The sequence below is a fragment of the Diabrotica undecimpunctata genome, chromosome 4 (assembly GCF_040954645.1).
Source record: "Diabrotica undecimpunctata isolate CICGRU chromosome 4, icDiaUnde3, whole genome shotgun sequence".
NCBI classification, from domain to species: domain Eukaryota; kingdom Metazoa; phylum Arthropoda; class Insecta; order Coleoptera; family Chrysomelidae; genus Diabrotica; species Diabrotica undecimpunctata.
Window position 1 is genome coordinate 45,623,698 of NC_092806.1, and position 22,376 is coordinate 45,646,073.

The window sequence follows — 22,376 nt, forward strand, 5'->3', positions numbered from 1 at the left end:
TAGTTAAAAAAAAACGCCCTTTTGTAAAATGGTATAAAATTTTTGTTAAATTTTTTTTAAATTATCTATAATAGATTTATAAATTTTCAAAACGTTTTCAAACGTCTCAGATTATCATCAGTGAAAAATGCCTATAAAGTAATTGGAACTAGTCACATAATGAGGTCAGATTACCCTAAAATTACATAATTTTATATAATTTTACATAATTTTTTATGTAATTACATCTTCTTCTTCTTCTTCTTCGTCTAGACATTCACGTCCACATCTGAACATAAGCCTCTTCAAGTCTTCCTTTCCATTGTTTTTTATTGTACGCTACTTGTAGCCAATTTTTCCCGACAGTCCTTTCAGATCATCTGTCCAATCTCATAGGAGGTCTGCCTCTGGGTCTTTTGTGTTGGTATGGTCTCCAGGTTAATATTGATCTGTGCCATTTGTTTAGATCGCTCCTAGCTACTTGTCCAGCGTATTCCTATTTCAACTTTAATGATTTTTGCACCACATCGGTGACTTTGGTTTTCTGTCTTATCCATGTGTTTGTTTTCTTGTCCTTAAGTGATATACCTAGCATTGCTCTTTCCATCGCGTGTTGAGTGACTCTAAGTATATTCATATTCTTTTTTGTGATTGTCCATGTTTGTGCCGCATAAGTTAATATCGGAATAATGCATGCATCAAAAACTTTAGATCTAAGATGTAATTGAATTTGTTGATTTATGAGTATATAGTTCAGTTTACCGAATGCTGCCCAATCTAACTTCTTCTTTTTATTTCTTCAGTTTGAATTTCCCTATTTAGTATTATTTTTTGTCCTAAGTATATATATTCTTCAACTTTTTCTATAACTTTATCGTTTATTATTGTCACGGTGTCTTCGGAGTGCATGACTGTTTTTTGTTTAAATTCATTTTCAGTCCTATTTTAGAAGATTCGGTATGTAGTTCTAAAAGCATGGTTTGCATTTCTTGTAGGTCAGTAGCTATCAGGATTATGTCATCTGCAAATCGTAGATTACTGAGGTAGCGGCCATTGATGTTTATTCCCTTATTTTTCCAATTTAGGTTTTTAAAAACGTCCTCCAAAACTAAGGTATCTCACTGTTTGACTCCCCTGTTTAATGGTACAGGGTTCGTGTGTTCATTTTCATTTAGGTAGATGTAATTACATAATTTTATGTAATTTTTACGAACGAACCATATAATTTTTATTCTAGTATAAGAGAAATGAGTCAATACTTACAATCTTAAGTAGTTTTTATTATCTAATTATGGTAAATTTTGGGCTACCGGTTTTAAGGCTTACAATATATGCCTCATTATCAGGCCCCAGTACCTTAGCCTTATTTATATTAAAAACTACAAGATATCAGAAACAGGAACGCTCCTGTACCTATAAACTAAGGTAATCCTGAAAACAACCTACCTCTTCAAGGAAGCCATTCACTCAAACCCTGGAACGTATAACTTTATATTTGATGTATATTATTATCTTTTTTTCTATATATTTATTAATTTCCACAAAAAAACTAAATTCTTGTAGTTGGCTATATATATATATATATATATATATATATATATATATATATATATATATATATATATATATATATATATATATATATATACCATGTATTTAAAAATTTTCTTTATAACATTTTGGTTTAATTTTCACGTTGACTTTAATTAAGGTGGATATACTTATTTTAGGATAGCACTGATGATGGAATAGTTATTCAAAATAATGTTCTGTGATGTAGCTCGACAGGGTTTTTTATTAATATTCCTTTTATAAAGGAAATTTTTTAAATAAAGATTTATTAATTTTTATAGCTCTTATGTCAATATTATAAAATTAAAAAATCTTTGGACGCTATATACATGAAAACAAAAACACAATTTATTAAAATTTAAACAGCCTTTTCCCTGGATGTTATGTGTTATGTTATGTTGTTAACATAACATCTAGGGCAAAAGGCTGTTTCAATTTTAATAAATTAAAATTATAGAACATAATTTATAGAGCTTTCCTGGATCTGATATCTTGTAGTTTTTAATGTAAATAATATTAACGTACTGTTATATCAGGGACATATTTATAATATCTTTGGTTTATATGCTCTTTCGGCACCTCATCTGTTATTCTATCTGTTTTAATAACGGAGGAGTATGGTTTACGGACGGACATACAGACATAAAACTGGAAATATATTATATACACTGGGGTGCAAAATTAACCGGACACGTTTGAATTGTGCCTTACTAGCGATAACGTTTTTTTCTTGCTTGAACCTGTTTAGATGTTTTGTGCGAACAACAACACTTTTAGACATACGTTTTGTTATTAATGTGAAATAGTGGCTTAGTATTAATTTAAGTTTATTGTGGTACTGTACCTGATTATCAATTCGGCTGTAGGTTTTTGCATTTTTTGCTGTTTAAAACTTGCATTTAAAAATTATGACTCCAGAAGAGGTAGCACAAGCTGTTGCTTTACAGGATAATGGGCGGAGCATTCGTTACATCGCAAATACTTTAGAAATTTCTCGAAGTACAGTGTTTTATGTGATACAAAGATTTCGGGAAACAAGACAATACACTGGAAGAGCAGGTCAAGGAAGACACAAGTCAATTTGAAGATCGCTTTCTTAGGTTAAAAGCGTTCACAGTTCAACGGTCCACGGCGATCAAGTAAATAAAAATTCATTAAAATGAAAAAGACAGTAAAGATTTCATTTCACGTACAAATCGTCTATGTATCTGTTTATACGTATTTCGCTTTAATAAAACTCATCAGAACAGTTATTCATAGGCGTTCTCAACGTGACAAATAGATCTTTCCTGTCTTAAGAAGCAACAATAAAATGGCTTCGAAATGCGAAGCAATAGCGACATCTGATATTAAATCCGTAAAATAGTTTCGAAACACAATTCAGATAACTGCCTTAATGTGAGCCTTCTATAAATTGCAAGGCATAGCCAGACGTTGATAAAGATGTTAATAGAGACATGGGGAATCTAAAATTTGCATTCCACGACATGTCTCCTCAACTAACCAGAAATCGTTAGCGAATTGGTTTCTTGTACTCATACAGAGTAGATCCGAATAAAATGAAAAAGACAGTAAAGATTCCATTTTACGTACAAATCGTCTATGTATCTGTTTATACGTATTTCGCTTTAATAAAGCTCATCAGAACAGTTATTCATAGGCGTTCTCAACGTGACAAATAGATCTTTCCTGTCTTAAGAAGCAACAATAAAATGGCTTCGAAATGCGAAGCAATAGCGACATCTGATATTAAATCCGTAAAATAGTTTCGAAACACAATTCAGATAACTGCCTTAATGTGAGCCTTCTATAAATTGCAAGGCATAGCCAGACGTTGATAAAGATGTTAATAGAGACATGGGGAATCTAAAATTTGCATTCCACGACATGTCTCCTCAACTAAGCAGAAATCGTTAGCGAATTGGTTTCTTGTACTCATACAGAGTAGATCTGAATAAAATGAAAAAGACAGTAAAGATTCCATTTCACGTACAAATCGTCTATGTATCTGTTTATACGTATTTCGCTTTAATAAAGCTCATCAGAACAGTTATTCATAGGCGTTCTCAACGTGAAAAATAGATCATTCCTGTCTTAAGAAGCAACAATAAAATGGCTTCGAAATGCGAAGCAATAGCGACATCTGATATTAAATCCGTAAAATAGTTTCGAAACACAATTCAGATAACTGCCTTAATGTGAGCCTTCTATAAATTGCAAGGCATAGCCAGACGTTGATAAAGATGTTAATAGAGACATGGGGAATCTAAAATTTGCATTCCACGACATGTCTCCTCAACTAAGCAGAAATCGTTAGCGAATTGGTTTCCTGTACTTATACAGAGTAGAACCGAATAAAATGAAAAAGACAGTAAAGATTCCATTTCACGTACAAATCGTCTATGTATCTGTTTATACTTATTTCGCTTTAATAAAGCTCATCAGAACAGTTGCATCATTAATCCATTTCTTTCCCGATAAAATCAATGCGTTTTTATGTAACAAATTGGCTGGATAAAATGCCAAGGAAAATTGATAATTTCTTGATTTATTCAGGTTATTCTAGATGTATCCAATGTGAAATGGATAAGGCGGTACATTTTTAACTATTGTATAAATAACCCTACTGAAGTTTAATATTTAATTAAAAAATAAATATAAGGTTGAATGCTCGAATAAATGAACTTTGATCAGATAAAAGGCATATATCGAGCACAGTTTAATTAAATCTTGCCCAAGTACTTTCGATCCCTAGATCATCTGCCCCTGAAGATGATCTAGGGATCGAAAGTACTTGGGCAAGATTTAATTAAACTGTGCTCGATATATGCCTTTTATCTGATCAAAGTTAATATTTAATTACCTTCTTTTTTTATTAATATTCTACTACAGAATTATTCCCAATAGATTTGGCTCATCATGGAAAACTTGATATAATTAACAGCGATAAAAATCGTATTTATTTTTACTCCAAATTAGAAATGGTTATTTATTTAAACGGGATAATCTAGTTTTAATCAGATAAATTCGGAATATAACGAAATATTCACAGAGATGTAACTGGATCCACTATGTTTGAATAATTCTAGCTCTCGGGTAACTCTAGTCTTACTCCATATTCGCGTTTACACATATGTAGACTACAAATAGATTAATCGTTTTTATAAAAGTTATGTACACAAGAAGACGGCATTTTTTGACTACCTGTAACTACTTAATATCTCATTAATTAGTTTTTAATATATTTTATAAAATTTTGCCACTTTTGCTTAGTTAAGGACCTTTGAAAAATTATTTTTCCTTTTTTGCTGTCTTTTAACAATAATTTTAATATTGAATTTAACACATTGTAACCCAGATTTTATTAGAAAACAAATTATATACCTACTAATCAAAAATAAAAATTGTTTACCCAGACATATAGTTCATTCAATTTAAAAATAGAAAATGATAATTAACATGGCCAACATCAATCATCTCACATAAGCGATACAACTAATGACCTATCCTAACTTTAATAGCTATTATAACAAAATTTCTTGGACTTGTTTCATCAATAACCCAAATATGGTTTCGTCACCGTAATTATCAAACTACCCAAATCAAATTGCAGTTGCACAATTTTCCCAAAACGTTCCGAAATACTATAATTAAATTGTTTTTCTAATACCCCTTTAACAGCAGATAAAAAAAAATTCAAGATTAACATTAGAATTATATTTAATAAATGTAATATGTTAAGGACAAACAATATTGCAATTAATAAAAGCCGATAATCCGTTGTGCAATGGATACTTCATGGTCACTGTCGAGACCGAATGGAATTTCATTTGTTCTTTGCAATAAATTCAACCAAAGAAATTCTTTCTATTCTCATAGTAGAAATTTACTATGAGAATAAAGAAACTATTACTTTTAAGTTTTATTATTTCTCCCAGCACTGTACGCTCCATCCTTCTTTATGCTACTCTTAGTTTTAAAGCATTGTTTTTTGTTAGGGACAGTGTTTCCGCACCGTAGGTCATTACTGATTGAACATACTAATCGAAGACTTTCCGCTTCAGATTGATCGGTATGTTGCCGCCTTTAAATACGTTTTGAAGAGCTCTATATGCTGCCCATTCATGTGCTATTCTTATTGACACCGTACCTGTTTGGTTGTCCTTGTCTATTCTAATTTCGTGTCCAATGTATATGTATTTATTAACAAGTTCTACTTCGTCTTTCTGAATTTTTAAATTGTTACTAGGGACGAAGTTCGTCATGTATTTTGTTTTGGAGATATTTATTTTTAAACCGATTTCTCTGCAGACTCTTTCTAGTTCTTCTAACATGATGTTGTTTTCGCCTAGGTCATCTTCTATTAAAACTATGACATCATCATAACCCAGGTGATGTACTCTTTCCCCGTTGACACTTATCCCTTTATGATCCCAATCCAGAGTTTTAAAAGCACGTTCTAGGGCAGTTATAAAAGCTTTGGTGAAAGTGTGTACATGATACTCCAAATAAAAAAATTGACTATACTCTATAAATGCTGCCGCAACAGAAAAAGGTACACAAACTTAGATCATAATATTTATTCAGTCTTTGCTCAGTACTTAAAAAATATTTACCTACTTGGATTAAGGAGATTAATCTGAGAAAATTAATCGGTCACTACAGAGCAGTTAAAGGTTGTTCTTAAAAAAAAAAGTCATTAATTTTACTCTGTGTGTTCTATAGTGGTGGACGAGCTTTTAACAAATCTCAAAAGAGGAGAATTTCGTGCTCTGATCTATGTATACAGTTTAGTTATGGTGGTTGGAGATAAACATCGCAGTAGTATAGCTGATCGCAGGTAAGGTACCATAAATCTAGTAACCACTTGGTTTTCGGAAGAAGGACTTATACATACGTACGAGTGGGTCTACTCCATTCAGAGTTTCTAGCTTTCTAGCCTCCACCTTTTCCTATCTCTTCAATCATAATTTTGAAAGTTTTTGGTTCTTATAATATCTTTCTCTTCGTTGTTCCAATTATGCCTTGGTCTTCGTCTTCTCCTTCGATGAGCTAGACCCCACTTCCATATTTTTAAAAGCCTGGCTGTACAACTTTAGTCTTTTTGCTTCTATGATATATTACCATTTTCTTCAATTAATGACCAATTAACGACCGAAGATATTGAGTTCCTGGTCTCATTTAGAATATTCTTTTTTAAGTTTTCTTGCCATGTAGCGGGTGTCTTCTTCGTCACCCACTAGAATAACCTGATTATCGGCAAAAATGAGAGAAAACAGTAAGTTATTATTTACTTATATACCCATTTGTTTTTACACTCTTTGAAACTTTATTGAGCTGTATTTTGAATAGAGTTGCGGCAATACATAATCTTTTGCCCCAATCCTTTTGGCAACTGAAATTCCTAAGAGAAAAATACCGATTTTAACAAAGCCTGTATTCTTACTGTACAAATCTCTTCTTCTAAAGCTGCATATCTTCTAGTAATAATGGCGACCACGATCTTATTTTATTCACAGCAGCTCCAAATAGATCAGTTGACTTTAGACCAGTCAATTTCTTAAGATTGCCCAGCCAGTACATGTGTCTGCGTCCAGGACCTCTCTTGCCCCCAATCTTGCCTGGTATAATCAGATGTGAAGTCGGTATTTATTATTACGTAAAATGTGGCCAAATTAAGCCAATTTTCTGTTCTTTACAGTATTAAGAATTTCGTTGTCTTTTCTTAGCTTCTGAACAGTTATATTAGATGTGTGTTGTATATATGAGACCCTTAACACGCCACATTTAGCAGCACATTTCAAATGCTCTAACTGTTTTATAGCATCTTCTGTAAGCGTTCAGCTTTCTACTGTGTAGAGGAGGACACTAAAGACACAACATCTAAGAAATCTTATGCGTATATTAATACTTACATAAGTTGCAGAGAATTTTCCTAAGACCATTAAAAGAGCGTCTGGTTTCTTCAATACGAGTTTTTATTTCGTAGCCACGATTCCAGGTATCCTTAATATTGCAGCTCGGATAGCATATTTCTCCACTTTTTGTAAAGGTGTATCGTTTATTGTAATTAGGGCATTTATTTTGTACCGATGTGCATAGCCACGTCCTATCAGCGCTTCGTACACACGCACTTTGAGTGTTGACTGGAGGCCAACCGTCGGAAGTTCTATCAGAATATTGATCTGATAGCAACTCCACTGGCCCAAGGATATTGAATGAAGGCCAACCGCTTGATCAGTCCTTAGCCCGTTCCATCTCTATTCCTTTGACTTCAATACTATTATCAGACCTTAAGTATCTCAGAGTTATCCTTAATAGGAAGCTTTCGTAAAAGGCATACCTCGTAAATTACAGAAACTCTTTGACGTGCCGTAGACCTTGTGGCAAAACATAGTATCGAAAACCTAAAGTAACGTATCGCTCATATTATAATGTTTGTTATATCCACTGTTAATATGTTGTGCTGGTTTGATGAAAAAAAAAAACGCAGGAAAACAATAATAAAGTTAAAAAAAAGTGAAAGGATTCACATTTTTATGTAATAGGATGGTGCCGCACTACAACGTTAGCGGTTATGCTAAACCTTCCTCATTTACACATACATGGAAGAAAAATCGCTTTATAAAGTGCCTATAGGCTTACACACATTCAGGATCTAAAGCGATGCAATCCATAAAGATATCCACAGGCATTATGTCTAACCTCTCACCTCTGAATAACTTAAAATTTTTTCTGATAACTTGAAAACCTCGTGGCGTTGGTCGCTGAAGGATCAATCTTCTGCCCCGTTCAAAGGTTAGATATAAAGTGAGTTCTTACACTTCTAAAATCGTTGGCTTCCGTCAGTTCCAAGCTAAGCGGAAGCGGCAGGTAAGCAGTTTGACCAATTGATAAACAATTGATAATACGATTACATTTATAGTTGGTTGCATACCTTACAGGCAGAATTAAGTTATTTTAAATTTCTCAGTAACGATAAAGTAATCTTATCGTTACATTCCCCCTTTACTTGGAGAAAAAAAAATTGACCTAAGAACAATTTTTTTTCCTTTGTGTAACTATAGATATTCAAGACAAATCAATAACCAATCATACAGTGTGGCATCCATCACAGACGTAAACAAAATAGCCAATAATATAGCGTGTCCAGGACACCACACTAGCTAACATATTAAATGCACAGAATCTTCCATCCGTGACTGACATTCTAAAAACCAAAATTGTGTTCAAGTTGATTAAGTAGATTTAAATAAAAACCCCAGATTATTGTCAACAAGAACACTATACCAATAATATATGTGAATACAAAACTTGCTAATATATAACCGAATATACCAAATAACTTCCACACATTTGCATTTAACTCGACCGATTATACTTAACTACAGATTATGAATCATGCAAGAGGGGTAGTTCTAATATACAATATACTAAATATGACATAAGCACTTATACCCACAAGTTATAGTAGGTTTATTAAAACCTTATACTGAATAACTAATAAAAATACAAATCTTCAAAATAATGACGAATGGGATGAACGATACAAAATTGATCCAACCATGGACAACAGATTTATTTTAGAGCATATCCAAGGTGAAGCAATCAATAGATTTCGTAACCAATTCGCAATAAACCAAAATATAGACCGTTATATAAAACCACAATAGATATAAGAGTTACTGAGAACAAATGATTGTAGCAAGCATTTTATCCTAAATTGATCCGACAATGGCCAACAGATTTATATTGGCATATCCAATGTGAAACAATCAGGCAAATTCATGGGTCATCACCATAACCTAATAATTAATATACTCAATAGATACTCAATAGATAATATTTGGTACCATGAAACTGAACCATTGGAACGGAACAACAGCCTTAGTGTCTGCAGCATATGTGAATTGATCTGATTCCATTCATGAGTAGATAGGTATAATAATGGATACTTAGTCAGTATACAACATAATCAAGAATCTACTAACGTCTTCGGAAGAATCCCAAATCATCTTCCTAGGACTCCCTTTCGTGTCATTGAAGGTTACCAAATTCCAGACCACATGTATCCCTATCAAGTTCCACAACCTACGATGGATTACAACCCAAATTAAGCTCATCATCCGTTATGCATCAGATTCAAGATACGATCTACACAAGAATGACAAACTTATTGGAGTAAGGTATATATATTATTACACAAATATTAGTAATATATGAACTAATAGATGAACAGTTGAGTTTCACATATAAGAGTAATCCAACAGGAAGAAAGTGTACCAAATTAAAGAACTGACATAACGAAATGGAGTTAACTAATTCTGGAATTCTCTAACTATAGCTGTAGCTACAACAGATTTATAAGAATAGCCAGAAAAAGCCAACCAAATATCTCGAAATCATCGCTAATATAATACCTCAAGACATCATAAATAGATAACTCTTATAAATATTCAATCAAAGAAGTACTAGAGAACAAGGAAGTCAATTTCTTAAGAAACTGCAGATTAGGGTATGTTCACTAGTTACTTGTATATATATATAACAGAACATTGTTCCTGACTTCTAATTACATATAAAAACAAAATGAGTTCCCAGAAAAGCTGATACTAAAACACAATATTCAATTGTTGAATACAAAAGATATATTCTAATAAGGCTGAGATCTGAGAGGTTACCATTTGTATCAGCACAACTAGATAATAAAGCTATAAAGGGTAGACAATAAATGTATAATAGAAGTGAGAATAAAATTAAGACTATGTTTCAACAGAATACATAATATTTCTGAATTGTAATACTAGAATGTTTAGTACATCCTTCAATAATGATGATGATGATTAAACATTCTATTATAGAGATTCAGCATTTAAATTGATTAAGGTCTGATCTATAACCAGGCAATTGTGAGCCATGAAATCTGCTTCCTATCAGGTGCGCACTAGTGATAATAACACAAGTTTCGAACCCACGTATTTGCATAGCCATGCGAGGCAAACCAATTTCATAAGAAATGTTAGATACAAAAAAAAATAACAAAAGGTTACATAATATGTCTGCAAAACAAAATTTAGAACTCATAATAAATAGTACCATAAACCTGTATAAGTTAACACAAAACGAAACTATATAAATAGTAAGATGTGGCCTCGTTTTTTATACCGATGGGTAAAAAAGTACAAGGGAGTATGAATAGGAGTCTAACACCAAAGTTTCAATATCCTTAGCAAAATACTTATACGATCTTTCAAGCAGAACTGCAAGCGATCGATTTCGGTGCTCCAAAGTACCTGCACAAACGCATCAATTATGTCATAATGTTATATTTGTTAATAAGCAACCGACTGGGCACAACAAAATAACTTTTCTGTGGGTGACAGGGCATAAAGGCATTATTAGTAATGAGACTGTTAATAGTCTCGCTAAATAAGAAATTGATACTACTGTTTTCGGACCAGAGCCATTATATAACGTACCAACAACCGTCATGGTAAAAGATGTCTAAAAATAGTAAATAACTTTGCATACAAACTACCCTACTGATACAAAATTTCAGGTCAGATAAAAGAACAGTTATTAAAACCTTACATATGCTTATACACTTATAATCTTATATATTTTGTAGAGATCTCATCTCTATTAAATAAGCAAAAAGGGACAGAGCAACATGCAGATTCTACGAATATACAGAAAAAAGAGCGAAACATATTATCTTCAACTGCAGGGCAATTCATCACTCACGCCATAAGTACCTAGAATAGGTCTTTTTAGAGCTGGTAACAAAGCTATTCTCAACGAACAATAGGCTTTCTTAGAAGTGTAGATATCATGAAATAACATATATTTAGGATATACACAAAAGATCTGCTGTATAAACTATATTTTGTCTGGGACATATTTATATTTTAAACCAATGCGTCAGTATCACATCAAAGAAGTGTTGTTATAGACACAGCAATTAAATGATCCAGCCTATAATATCATTCCTAATATCTAATGAAAGTAAAAAATATTTTAAAACTAAATAATTACCCAACGGAATTTTATAATCCTTCATTAAAAAAAAGGTTTATCATTAATAATCCTCGTATTACCAACAATCATAAAATCAATCAATAACTTACATAACACTATTCCAAACAATAATTGTAATAACTTCACCAACTATAAAAACTATATATCATTACTATACATAGAGCTGCCAAAAATGAAATTTAGATTTAATATTAGCATTATTCATTAAAATCATATAAAAAATATTTTTAAAGTCTATCTTTGCATTAATAAAGGTAGTTAATCAGATGTTATTGATAGAATAAATTAAAAGCTACGTCGAAGAATTGTTATCCAAAAAAATAGTATAAGATACAATAAACCATGAAATGATTTAGAAAAAAAATTATTTTAGATACAATCCAAATTTCGGAGTGATGGTGAATTAGATGATTTAGTAATAATATTCGATTAATTATCTTAATACGCGAGACAAAAACAATGGCCCTCAATTCCGGGCAGACCTTGGATGAAGATGCCAAGAATCCCCCGGTTTTATGTTCAAGATTTTATTCATCAAGTAGCGACATGGAATGTCAATAGTTTGTGCATCCCACGAAACTGAACTGAATCGGTTTGGCTCAAGTATTTCTTTAAAAGAACACTTTACAGTGTACTATTCCTGTAGCGACACAACCGACAATACAGGCATGGAGTTGCAATAGTGCTTGAAAATAAAACTGCATTGTCCGTTATAGATTACATACTAGTTCCAAACAAGGTGAAGTTAGTAGGTTAATCCATTAATATTAACCTAATCCAAGTTTATGCATACACAGCTGATAAACGGAAAACTGAAGTTTTATATTGCTATAAAGAAAAACAATATCAACATCATAATGACAATTTTAACGCCAAAGTCGGTAAGGGTAGATGTGGTGATGCGGTACGGCATTTCGGTTTCGGTAATAAAAATGAGCGAGAAGTGTTACTACACTACTAAAAAGTGGTCGCTTACCCTGGTGCATATATTTCGTCTAATCACAACCCCCAAATCGCGAATCTAAGGCTGCGATTGGCAAATAATAAAAAACCAACTAACAATAAATACATTAACACGAGAGAATCAATGAGAGATTGAACAGTTTAGGACCACACACAGTATGCAAATCAATGAGAGCTTTGGGAATATAGAACAAGTAAATTGCATAGATATAAAAAGATAAGAGAAAAGAACGAAATCCTAAAAGTTACTTAAACATTTTACCGTGATTTATACTTCTCGAACAAGAACCCAGATAACACTGCAAAGGAAGATCTTAAGAGAAAGATAACTAATGTTAACTCAGATTTACTTCGAACATAGAATCCTTTGAAATAAAACAAGCTATGGCACAACTAAAGAACAATAAGGCAGATAATCCCAGATGGAATACTTGTAGAAATGTTGAAGGTGGGGAGTAAAATTATTCTCGAAGAATCGAAAAATTTTTTAACAAATGTCTTCACAGATGAGAAGTCCCAGATGATTCTAATGAAAGTTTGACAATACTTCTCTTCAAAAAGGGAGACATGAGAGATCTGAAGAACTGTAGGCCAATCTCCCTGCTGTCCCAAATGTTCAAACTGTTTATGAGAGTAATAACTACCAGGTTAACGTCAAAGCTCGATAGCTATCAACCGGTAAGCAGGCAGAATTCCGAAAGGGTTACAGTACAGCGGATCATCTTCTTACACTCAGAACGCTAATAGAGAAAGACAATGAATATCACTTAAACTTGGGTTCGTTGATTATGAAAAGGCATTCGAGTCCATAGAAACTTTGGGCAATAGAGAGAGCTATGAAAAACTGCAAGATAGACTCCCGATACAGAATGCTCATACATAATATTTACAAGAAAGCTACAATGAAAATACAAATAGATGCGAAAACCAAAGCTATACCAATCAACAGAGGAGTTCGCCAGGGAGATGTTATCTCACCAAAGCTATTCACACTTGGACTGGAAGACATGTTTAAAGACATTAACTGGGTAGATAAAGGAATAAATTTTAATGGAAAAAAACTAAGTCATTTGAGATACGCTGATGACATTGTAATATTTGCTACAAGTTTCGAAGAACTACAGACCATGATGACGCAACTATTTCAAGCTTCGGAAAAAGTAGATCTTAAGATGAACTTGGAAAAAACAAAAATAATGACAAATACACCGAACATTAGAGAAATAACGTTGAACGATACGACATAAATTAAAAACAGTAAGCGAATACATCTACCTGGGACAGATAATGAAAGTTAACACAGAAAATCAAACTGCCGAAATTACCAGAAGAATAAGGTTAGCATGGGCAGGATTTGAAAAACTGAGTTGAATCTTGAAAAGTACTAAAATAGAATAATATTGGAAAACTATAATTTGCGATCAGTGTATCCTCCCTATACTCACGTATGGTTCACAGACGTGGACACTCATTAAGTCTAATATGGATAAAATAGTAAAAGCCAAAAGTAAAAACCAAAGTAAAAGACGATGGAGAACATGCTGCCAAATTAAAATGGAGCTTCTCACAACACAATGCCCGACTAAAGGATAAAAGATAGAACCACGAAATACAATAATGGAGACCATGGTTAGGAAAGAGAAGCAGAGGAAGACCACAAATGAGATGGACTGATAACATTAAGAAGATCGGAAGACACAACTGGAAGCAAGTGACGCAAAATAGAAAACACTGGATTGAGTTGGGGGAGGTCTATGTCCAAAGTTGGATTACTTAAGGCTGAAGAAGAAGAAGAATAAAAATGAGCGAGGAAAGTTACTACTTAAAAGAGTGGATGCTTACCCTGATGCGAATATTTCGTCTAATCTCAACCCTCAAATTGCGAATGTAAGGCTATGATTGCCAAATATTAAAATACCAACTAGCAATAAATACATTAACAAGAGAGAATCAATGAGAGATTGAACAGTTTAGGACCACACACAGTAAGCAAATCAATGAGAGCTTTAGGAATATAGAACAGGTAAATTGCATAGAGGAATCCTATGAGCAAATAAGAATGGCTCTTGGTTACAGCCAAGGCTAACAAAGCAATCTCAAGAAATCGCAAAAAGGAGTGCATAACGCAAGAAATACTTAATCTAATGGAGCAACACAGACAGTATAAAATACATCAGAACCAACAGAAATACAAGGAAAGCCAACGTTAGATAAGAGCAAAAATTAAAACTGCGAAAGAAAGCTGGATTAAAGAACGTTGTGAAGAATTGTAATAATTGTAATTCGGCCATATTTCAACGGATTGGCTTTACTCAACCTTTATAATTATCGCTAAATCACAAAGAGTAATAAAACGCAAAGACCAGAGACTGATCAGTTTAATGAGCCATTTGCTTAAAGTATTTATTTGCATCCTCCACACATAATGTTTAGAAAGCTGAAAGAGGTAAGCGGCGAGACACAATTTGGTTTCAAGAGCGGAATGGGTACACATGAAGCAACTTCCTGCTTAAAAACGCTTGTACAAAATTTTATGGATCATCGAAAGGATATATTCGTCACATTCTTCAATTATAAAAAAGCGTTTGACGCCGTAAGACAAGTAAGACAAGTAAGACAGTACTTATTTCTTTTTTGGTTTGTGCTGTAAGCTAGTGGAGATCATCTAAAATAAATAAAGAACCCTGATTGAGTGCGTGTACCATAGATCAAAATATTTTCTGCCATTGCCATTGTGACTAGAGCGTTGTTAGTGTGACAGTGACAAGCTTGTTTTGTTGTAACCTGTTAGAACACTATATTACATTTTGAGTCAAGGTAAATGTTTATATGATATTACAACAAGTAATATATTAATGTATTTGAACAACATATATATTTAAGTCGTGTTTAACACACTAATGTATGTAATTAATTTTGCCAAAAGTGACGCTTTCATTTGCACTCTGGGGCAGAATGAAATAGGGACGGGATGGGAACGTTTCCGTTCCGCGGGAACGGGAACTAATTTTAAAATTAATATTTTTAATAAAATAATACCCATTTTTTATTGCAAATGTTGAAAATTATTGTAAAAAGATTAATCGACAAGAATTTAATCGTACCAATGAATGAAGCTATCAAAGCTTTAATGGATGGTAAAATGGGTTATTGGAAAGCTTACAAGCAATTTAATGTTCCCAGGTCAAAATTGGAAAGACATGTTAAAAAAACAGGTGAAGATCTATAGCATTAACAAAAAAGAGGGAACAAAATTTTAATGTGTTTTCTCTGAGAAACAAGGGGAAGAACTAGTCCAGTACTTGTTTAGCATGGAAAACAAATTGTTTGGGTTAACTTTTAAAAAAATTACGAACCTTAACATATAAGTTGGCTGATAATCAGTGGAGTCATAAGTTTAATTTAAACAACAATATATCTGGACAAGATTGTGTAAAAAGCTTTTTTGCCAGACATCCTTCCTTGACTATTCGAAAATCTGAAGCTATATCTGGGGCAAGAGCGATGGGTTTCAATTCAGTGGCAATAGTTTTTCTGTCTATTGGAAAAAAGTATTTATTTGCACAAACTAAATGGTAACAGAATATTTAATTGTGATGAATCTAGAGTGACTGCCAACCCAAAAAGCCAGTCGAACTCAATATCTTTAAGAGTTAAACGTCAAGTTGATACCTTAACCTCTGCTGAACGTGGAGAGACTGTAACTGCTCTAGTATGCATGTTAGCTGAAGGGGCATTCATGCCTCCAATGTTAAAATTTCCCCGAAAGAAAATCAGCAACTGGGTCTACCGCCAGGGCCTTGAGCAGACGTTTCAGATAGTAGATGGATAACTTCAGATCTATTTTATCTCTGGATCAAAAAATTTATTTTATTTTTAAAATCAAGCAAAGAATCACATGTGCTACTTATTCTAGATGGACAATCAACACACACCAAAAGTCTTGAAATTATTGATTTAGCTTGAGATAATGGCGTAGTTCTACTTTGTCTTCCTGCACACTCGTCCCACAAATTACAACCTTTGGACGTCGCCTTTTTCAGACCTTTGAGACTATACTTTAAAATTTTGGGATCTGCTTTTATACAAACGGCAACTATAAACACTGCACTGAAAGGGTTTAAAACAACTGGAATCTGGACGCCAGATAAAACTGTTTTCAATTAGTCTGATTTCTTGGCTGCGGATATTCTCATGACCAGCGAGACTTTGCTCTACGAGTAATGTAACGAATGATCCACATATGGTGGGGAATGAAGATACTAATCCTACATACAACAAGAAACCTCAGCGAGCCGGATATTCTAGGATAATCAATTTTCAGGAAGCATCTTGTGATCGTACTCCTACAGAGGACATTACCCACAAACCGGATGTTCTTGGATACTAATTACCAGAGAAACAACTGCAGATCCTATTCCTACACACAAGAAAGAATCAAGACCCAGATGTTCCTGGTTGCTAACACCCAGGCGAAAATCTTAATATTCACAATTCCCTCACCTGAGATTTTGCTACATATTTCAAAAACCAAAATTTTTAAAAAGATCTACACGTAAACATCTATTCCTACAGAATCCCTGTATAAACTGGAACCAATAACTGTAAAGAAAAAGCAAGAAAATTTAATAAAATGAAAGAAGAAGAAGAAAGAAAAAATCCCCAAAATAAATTTGTTTAAAGAGTCTTGGTCTACTCCTGGATATAAAAAATAAACAAACTGGTAAAACAATGTCAAGGACAACCGAATCTAGGTAACACAAAGAAGCAGAAAGATTCTAGTGAATCTGAAAATGACAATTATGCTGAGTGTCTATATTGTGATCATCACTATTCCAAATCAAACGAAAGATAGATCACACATGTTATGTGTGGTCCATATTGTTATACGGAATAGAGATATAGACCTTGAAATATCCTTAATTGATAAGTTGGAGGCTTTTGAAATGTGGACCCTGAGAGGAATGTTCCGCATACCATCGAAGGATACGGCGAGAGACGAGAAAATCTAAGGAAGGCCAAATACTAAAAGAGAATTGCTTAACTTGATAAAGGTATGAAAAATTGGGTACCTGGTTAATATTTTGAGAGGAAAAAGATATGTAATCCAACTAATCATCCAGGGAAAGATTGAAGGCAAGAGAGGAGTAGGTCTCAAACAAATGTCGTGGCTACGGTACATAAAGAACTGGACAGGCATAAATAACACTAGCGAGCTCTGTCATGCTGCAAAGGGTAAACCTCTGGCCTTAAATAATTCGCCAACGCCCTTTAGGTGCACTATAAGAAGAAAGAAAGAAAGTAAATTGGATTAAAAAACTACAATGGAAGTAAAAGACAAATTCTATAAGAGCGTTACAAAACCAGGTACGATGCACTAAAAGTTAAGCGATTAAAACGAAAAAAGAACGTTAAATGAATGTGGCAATGAATTTATTGGGAGAAGTTAAAGTATGACTCTATGTCAAGATTAGGAAACCTAGATAAAACGGATAGGCAAATATTCAGCGCTGAAATAGTAATCACAGATACGGCTTGAGACATTTCTTTAAAAATTGGCAGTGTTTCTGTTTTAGATAAAGGGTAGTATGATCAGAAATGCAAAATTAAGTAGATTATTAAATTTAAAAAAGTGGATAATACTAATGGTGATGATTAGAAAGAAGTCAGAAGAACGGATTTTAACATAAAAACTAGTAATATCTTTAATAGCGACAAAAACCGACTATATTGAGAAATGTGAGGGAAAGTAAAATTAAGGGAATACAAAAATTAGAAATATAAAATAACATGGATTAAACGTACAACAGTGGGAGCCATTCTAATTAACCAGTTAGAAAAACCTAAACATCTCGCGAAACACGTAAAATGTTGTGGTATATCTTTTTTTATTTTTATTCTGATATTATAATTGAAGAAAATTTATGATAATTATTAGTTAACATTTTTATAAAAAAATCTCTTACTGTCATTAAACTTAACATAACTATTAAATAAATCGCCTTCAAAATGGGCAACCTTTGACCATTTAGTACAATAATTAATTTTCTTTATTAGCAAACTTAATCACAGTACAAAATTACTATTAATCGTTTCCTTTTTTTATATGCTTTAACAATGAGGTGTAATGATAATAGTACTTCACACATGTTGTCTATTACTTTGTTGTACAATAAAAATTCATGGTAAAGTTCAAGTTTACAATAATTAGAGATGCCATCAACGAAATCAGTGTTCTCACAACAATAATAATGTATGTCTGACAAAGGAAATTATGATAGGTAATTTATAACAGACTATTAATTATTTAAATTTTTTTTTCATATAATACATAAACTTATAATGTATATATATATATATATATATATATATATATATATATATATATATATATATATATATATATATATATTTATGAAAATTACTAAGTTCTCGGGGAGAACCGCGTTGAGAATTTAAAACTCGACGTTTCGGCACCCATTTTGGAGCCATTATCAAGAGTGATACGGTTCGGTTCGAGTTCGGGGTCTCAATCTGCCTACTCCCCTCACTCGAGACGTACCAGTATCGTGTTCTATATTGCAAGAACTGTCTCTCGGCACTGAGGTCTTAATCTGCCTACTCTCCAGTGTCGAGTGATAACCGGTCTTGCCCTGCGTGGCTGCTTTTATACTCGCTGTATGCGCGGGAACGGTATGCGCTGACGATACATTTTCGATATTCATTACATTGACGCTATTTCGATACTACTTCAGCCCTATCCCAACATCATATTCAGACAGGTCACAAAATAGATTTCGAAAAGACAAAAACCATCGCTCCTTAAAAAAAATCGAGAACAGCTTAAACACGTGCGATGACACTAACAGACTGCCGGCAACATGATAACCGCTGCGCTGTTTCAGCGACCCCTGCGCCAACCGTTTCCGCTCAGACCGTTGTGTGCATACCGTTCCCGCGAATACTGAGGATATAAAAGCAGCTACATAGGGTAAAAACGGTAGTACGATGCCAAAAGAAGTCCATAAAGAAAAAAGTGCCAAGGAGCAACGACAAGAACAATCAAATACCCGAAGAGGATACGGCCCAAACAGTAGATGGTGCAGATGCGGGACATCAGAAGAAAAAAGACGAATTTTTTTAAGTTTGAAATATCTTAAGTCGAAATATTAATATTATAATGACAATAAACGTTTATATATATATATATATATATATATATATATATATATATATATATATATAGTGAAAAAGCGATAAACGCTTGTCATCAACGTTGATCAAATAGAATACAAAACTCAAATATTTGGGTGTGCAGCGGAAGATAGGACAAAGAAGTACAACTAAGAAGCACAACTAACCTCAATTAGTGTAAGATGCAAAATAATTCTTTTTCTGTATTTTGTACTAATTTTGTTTATTGTAGCACCCTGATGATGCAAATAAAGATTTGCGAAAGTTTGGCTTACTAAAAAGAGTACTTCTTTGTCCTATCTTCCGCTGCACACCCAAATATTTGAGTTTTGTATATATATATATATATATATATATATATATATATATATATATATATATATATATATATATATATATATATATATATATATATATATATATATTGTATTAATTAGACCGGTCGATACTGAGGAGTAGGCAGATTGAGACCTTAGTGCCGTTTGACGGTTCACGTATTTCTGGAGAACAAAGTAGTGGTACGTCACGAATGAGGGGAGTAGGCAGATTGAGACCCCGAACTCGAACGGAACCATATCCCTCTTGACAATGGCTACAAAATGGGTACCGAAACGTCAAGTTTTAAATTCTCAACGCAGTTCTTCCCGAGAACTTGGATAATTTTCATTACATATGTTATGTAAATTATATTTATTTCTTGTTTTAACAAATTTATATAAATAACAAGTTCTTCTAAAATCTGTAAAAATATACAGGGTGTCCTATTTAAATTAAATAAGTTGATGGTATTTCCAGTAAAACCAGAAGCAGAATAGTAACAAAAACTATGGCATCAGATACGTATGTGTCATTGTATTTGACTGCAAAGTTTTATGGATATGCTATATGTAAAAGAGAACAGAAATTGTTACGAATTACTTTTTTCTCTTATTGCCTAATATATTATACACTTTTCAACTTACTCTATATATAAATTAGTAAATATATACTTACGTAGTTGGCTCGTCTAAAAATAAAACAGGAGGGTTGTTTAATAGTTCCAAAGCTATAGATAACCTTTTTCGTTCTCCTCCGGATAACCTACTTGTACTAGTTCTTTTTGCTTTGTCTAATCGTAGTAAACTTAAAATTTCATCTATCTGGAATAAAACAAATAATTTAGTTTAATTAATAAATTAATTTAGTTTAGTATTTACGGAAATATTTTTTCACTAAAAATATATACTTATTTTACAGTTTTTTAAAAAGTCCTAAGTAGTATCTGTAGTATGTATTTAATAAGTTAGACGGGGCATGTTGTAGATAGATAGATAAATATAATATCACACCAAAAAAAATATTTTCATATCAAAGAAGATTGCAAAGATACGGATAAATTGCAAATTGAAAAAAGCTTTAAGGTCCTCATTGCAAAAGTGATCAATCTAAAGTCGACTCCAACCATTTAACGGCAGTCGACATTATCTCTTGCAAATATAAGTGCATCTAATAACGTTTCGTTATTCTTTGGTCAAACTAATTTGATCATTTCATCCAGCTTCCACTACTGACGCCGAAATTTTAAATGAATTCTCATAGAACTTGACTACATTATAGAAATCAATTTACATACGTGTTGTTTTGTTTTGTTTCTACTTATATCTAGTGTACGGTATGTGTCTCCTTTTGGAGCAGCCTATTACTAAGTAATGGGCTGGTGTAGATGGAGGGATGAATGGACTACCCCCGGGGGTGGAATATGAATGTCTGGAGTTGCTTATACGTGTGGTCTGATCTTTCTCGTTAGGTTCAAGATGGATGAAATAACGGCGCGGTCGCTCCTTCCTGTCTATCGCTCTGCACAAGGATGGTTACCTTACAAACCAAGTCCAGTGCAGACGTGGGTAGGGTGGCGCGACTGGGATGCTATGGCAATCACGAAGCGAGAAGGAGAGCGACAAATGGGAGTTATAAGTAAAGCTGACGGATCAGATGGAAATGCTCGCTAAGAGCTATCCCAGGCCCGTCGGTTGGAGAAAGAGGGGGCGAATTTAGTTGGTAGGCGGTTAACTACAGTGAGGCGTAGTCGTCCGAATCCAACATTAACTGGGACATCTTCCCAGATGTCTTTTAAAGATTCTCACCTCCCAAAAAAATTGATCATTTAATCAGATTATTTAATTTTCCGTTTTTTCTTTTTTTATACATATATTTTACATATTTCTTCTATATACTAAAAAATATCTTTTAAATGACAATTATGCCGACGGTATGCTGCTAATGGCATAAGTAGCAATAGGTTATCCTGTGCTTTATCCAAATAACAAGGAAACGACTAATAGACCTATTGAATCTATGAAACCCCGCTAGTAGTAGAGCAGATGGATATAGTGGGGTAAGAATACTTATCAAAGATCACTTGTGTTATTTTGATATAAAATTTAGAAAAAACCTAACTAGAATGTACCAGCAACTAAAAATGGTTGGACTAACAGAGTTACGCAAATACAAGGAGGCAGTATAATTTGTGGGAACCTTATCACACATCACAGCATATGGGGCTCGGTGCGCGACAATATTTAAGGTTATATTTTAGCAGATATTCTAGAAAATTACGAGACCAAATAAAAATCCTTCTCCCGTTGATCTGA

General features: G+C 33.2%; 1 protein-coding gene across 1 annotated transcript in view; it reads right to left on the reverse strand.

The window, feature by feature from the left end:
* The window catches only part of LOC140439468 (ATP-binding cassette sub-family G member 1-like), a 302,118-nt gene that overhangs the window by 41,631 nt on the left and 238,111 nt on the right, over positions 1-22,376 (reverse strand). Inside the window, exon 4 of the mRNA XM_072529394.1 lies at positions 20,740-20,885. Within this exon, the coding sequence (XP_072385495.1) occupies positions 20,740-20,885 (146 nt within the window). The remainder of the gene's footprint in view (positions 1-20,739; positions 20,886-22,376) is intronic.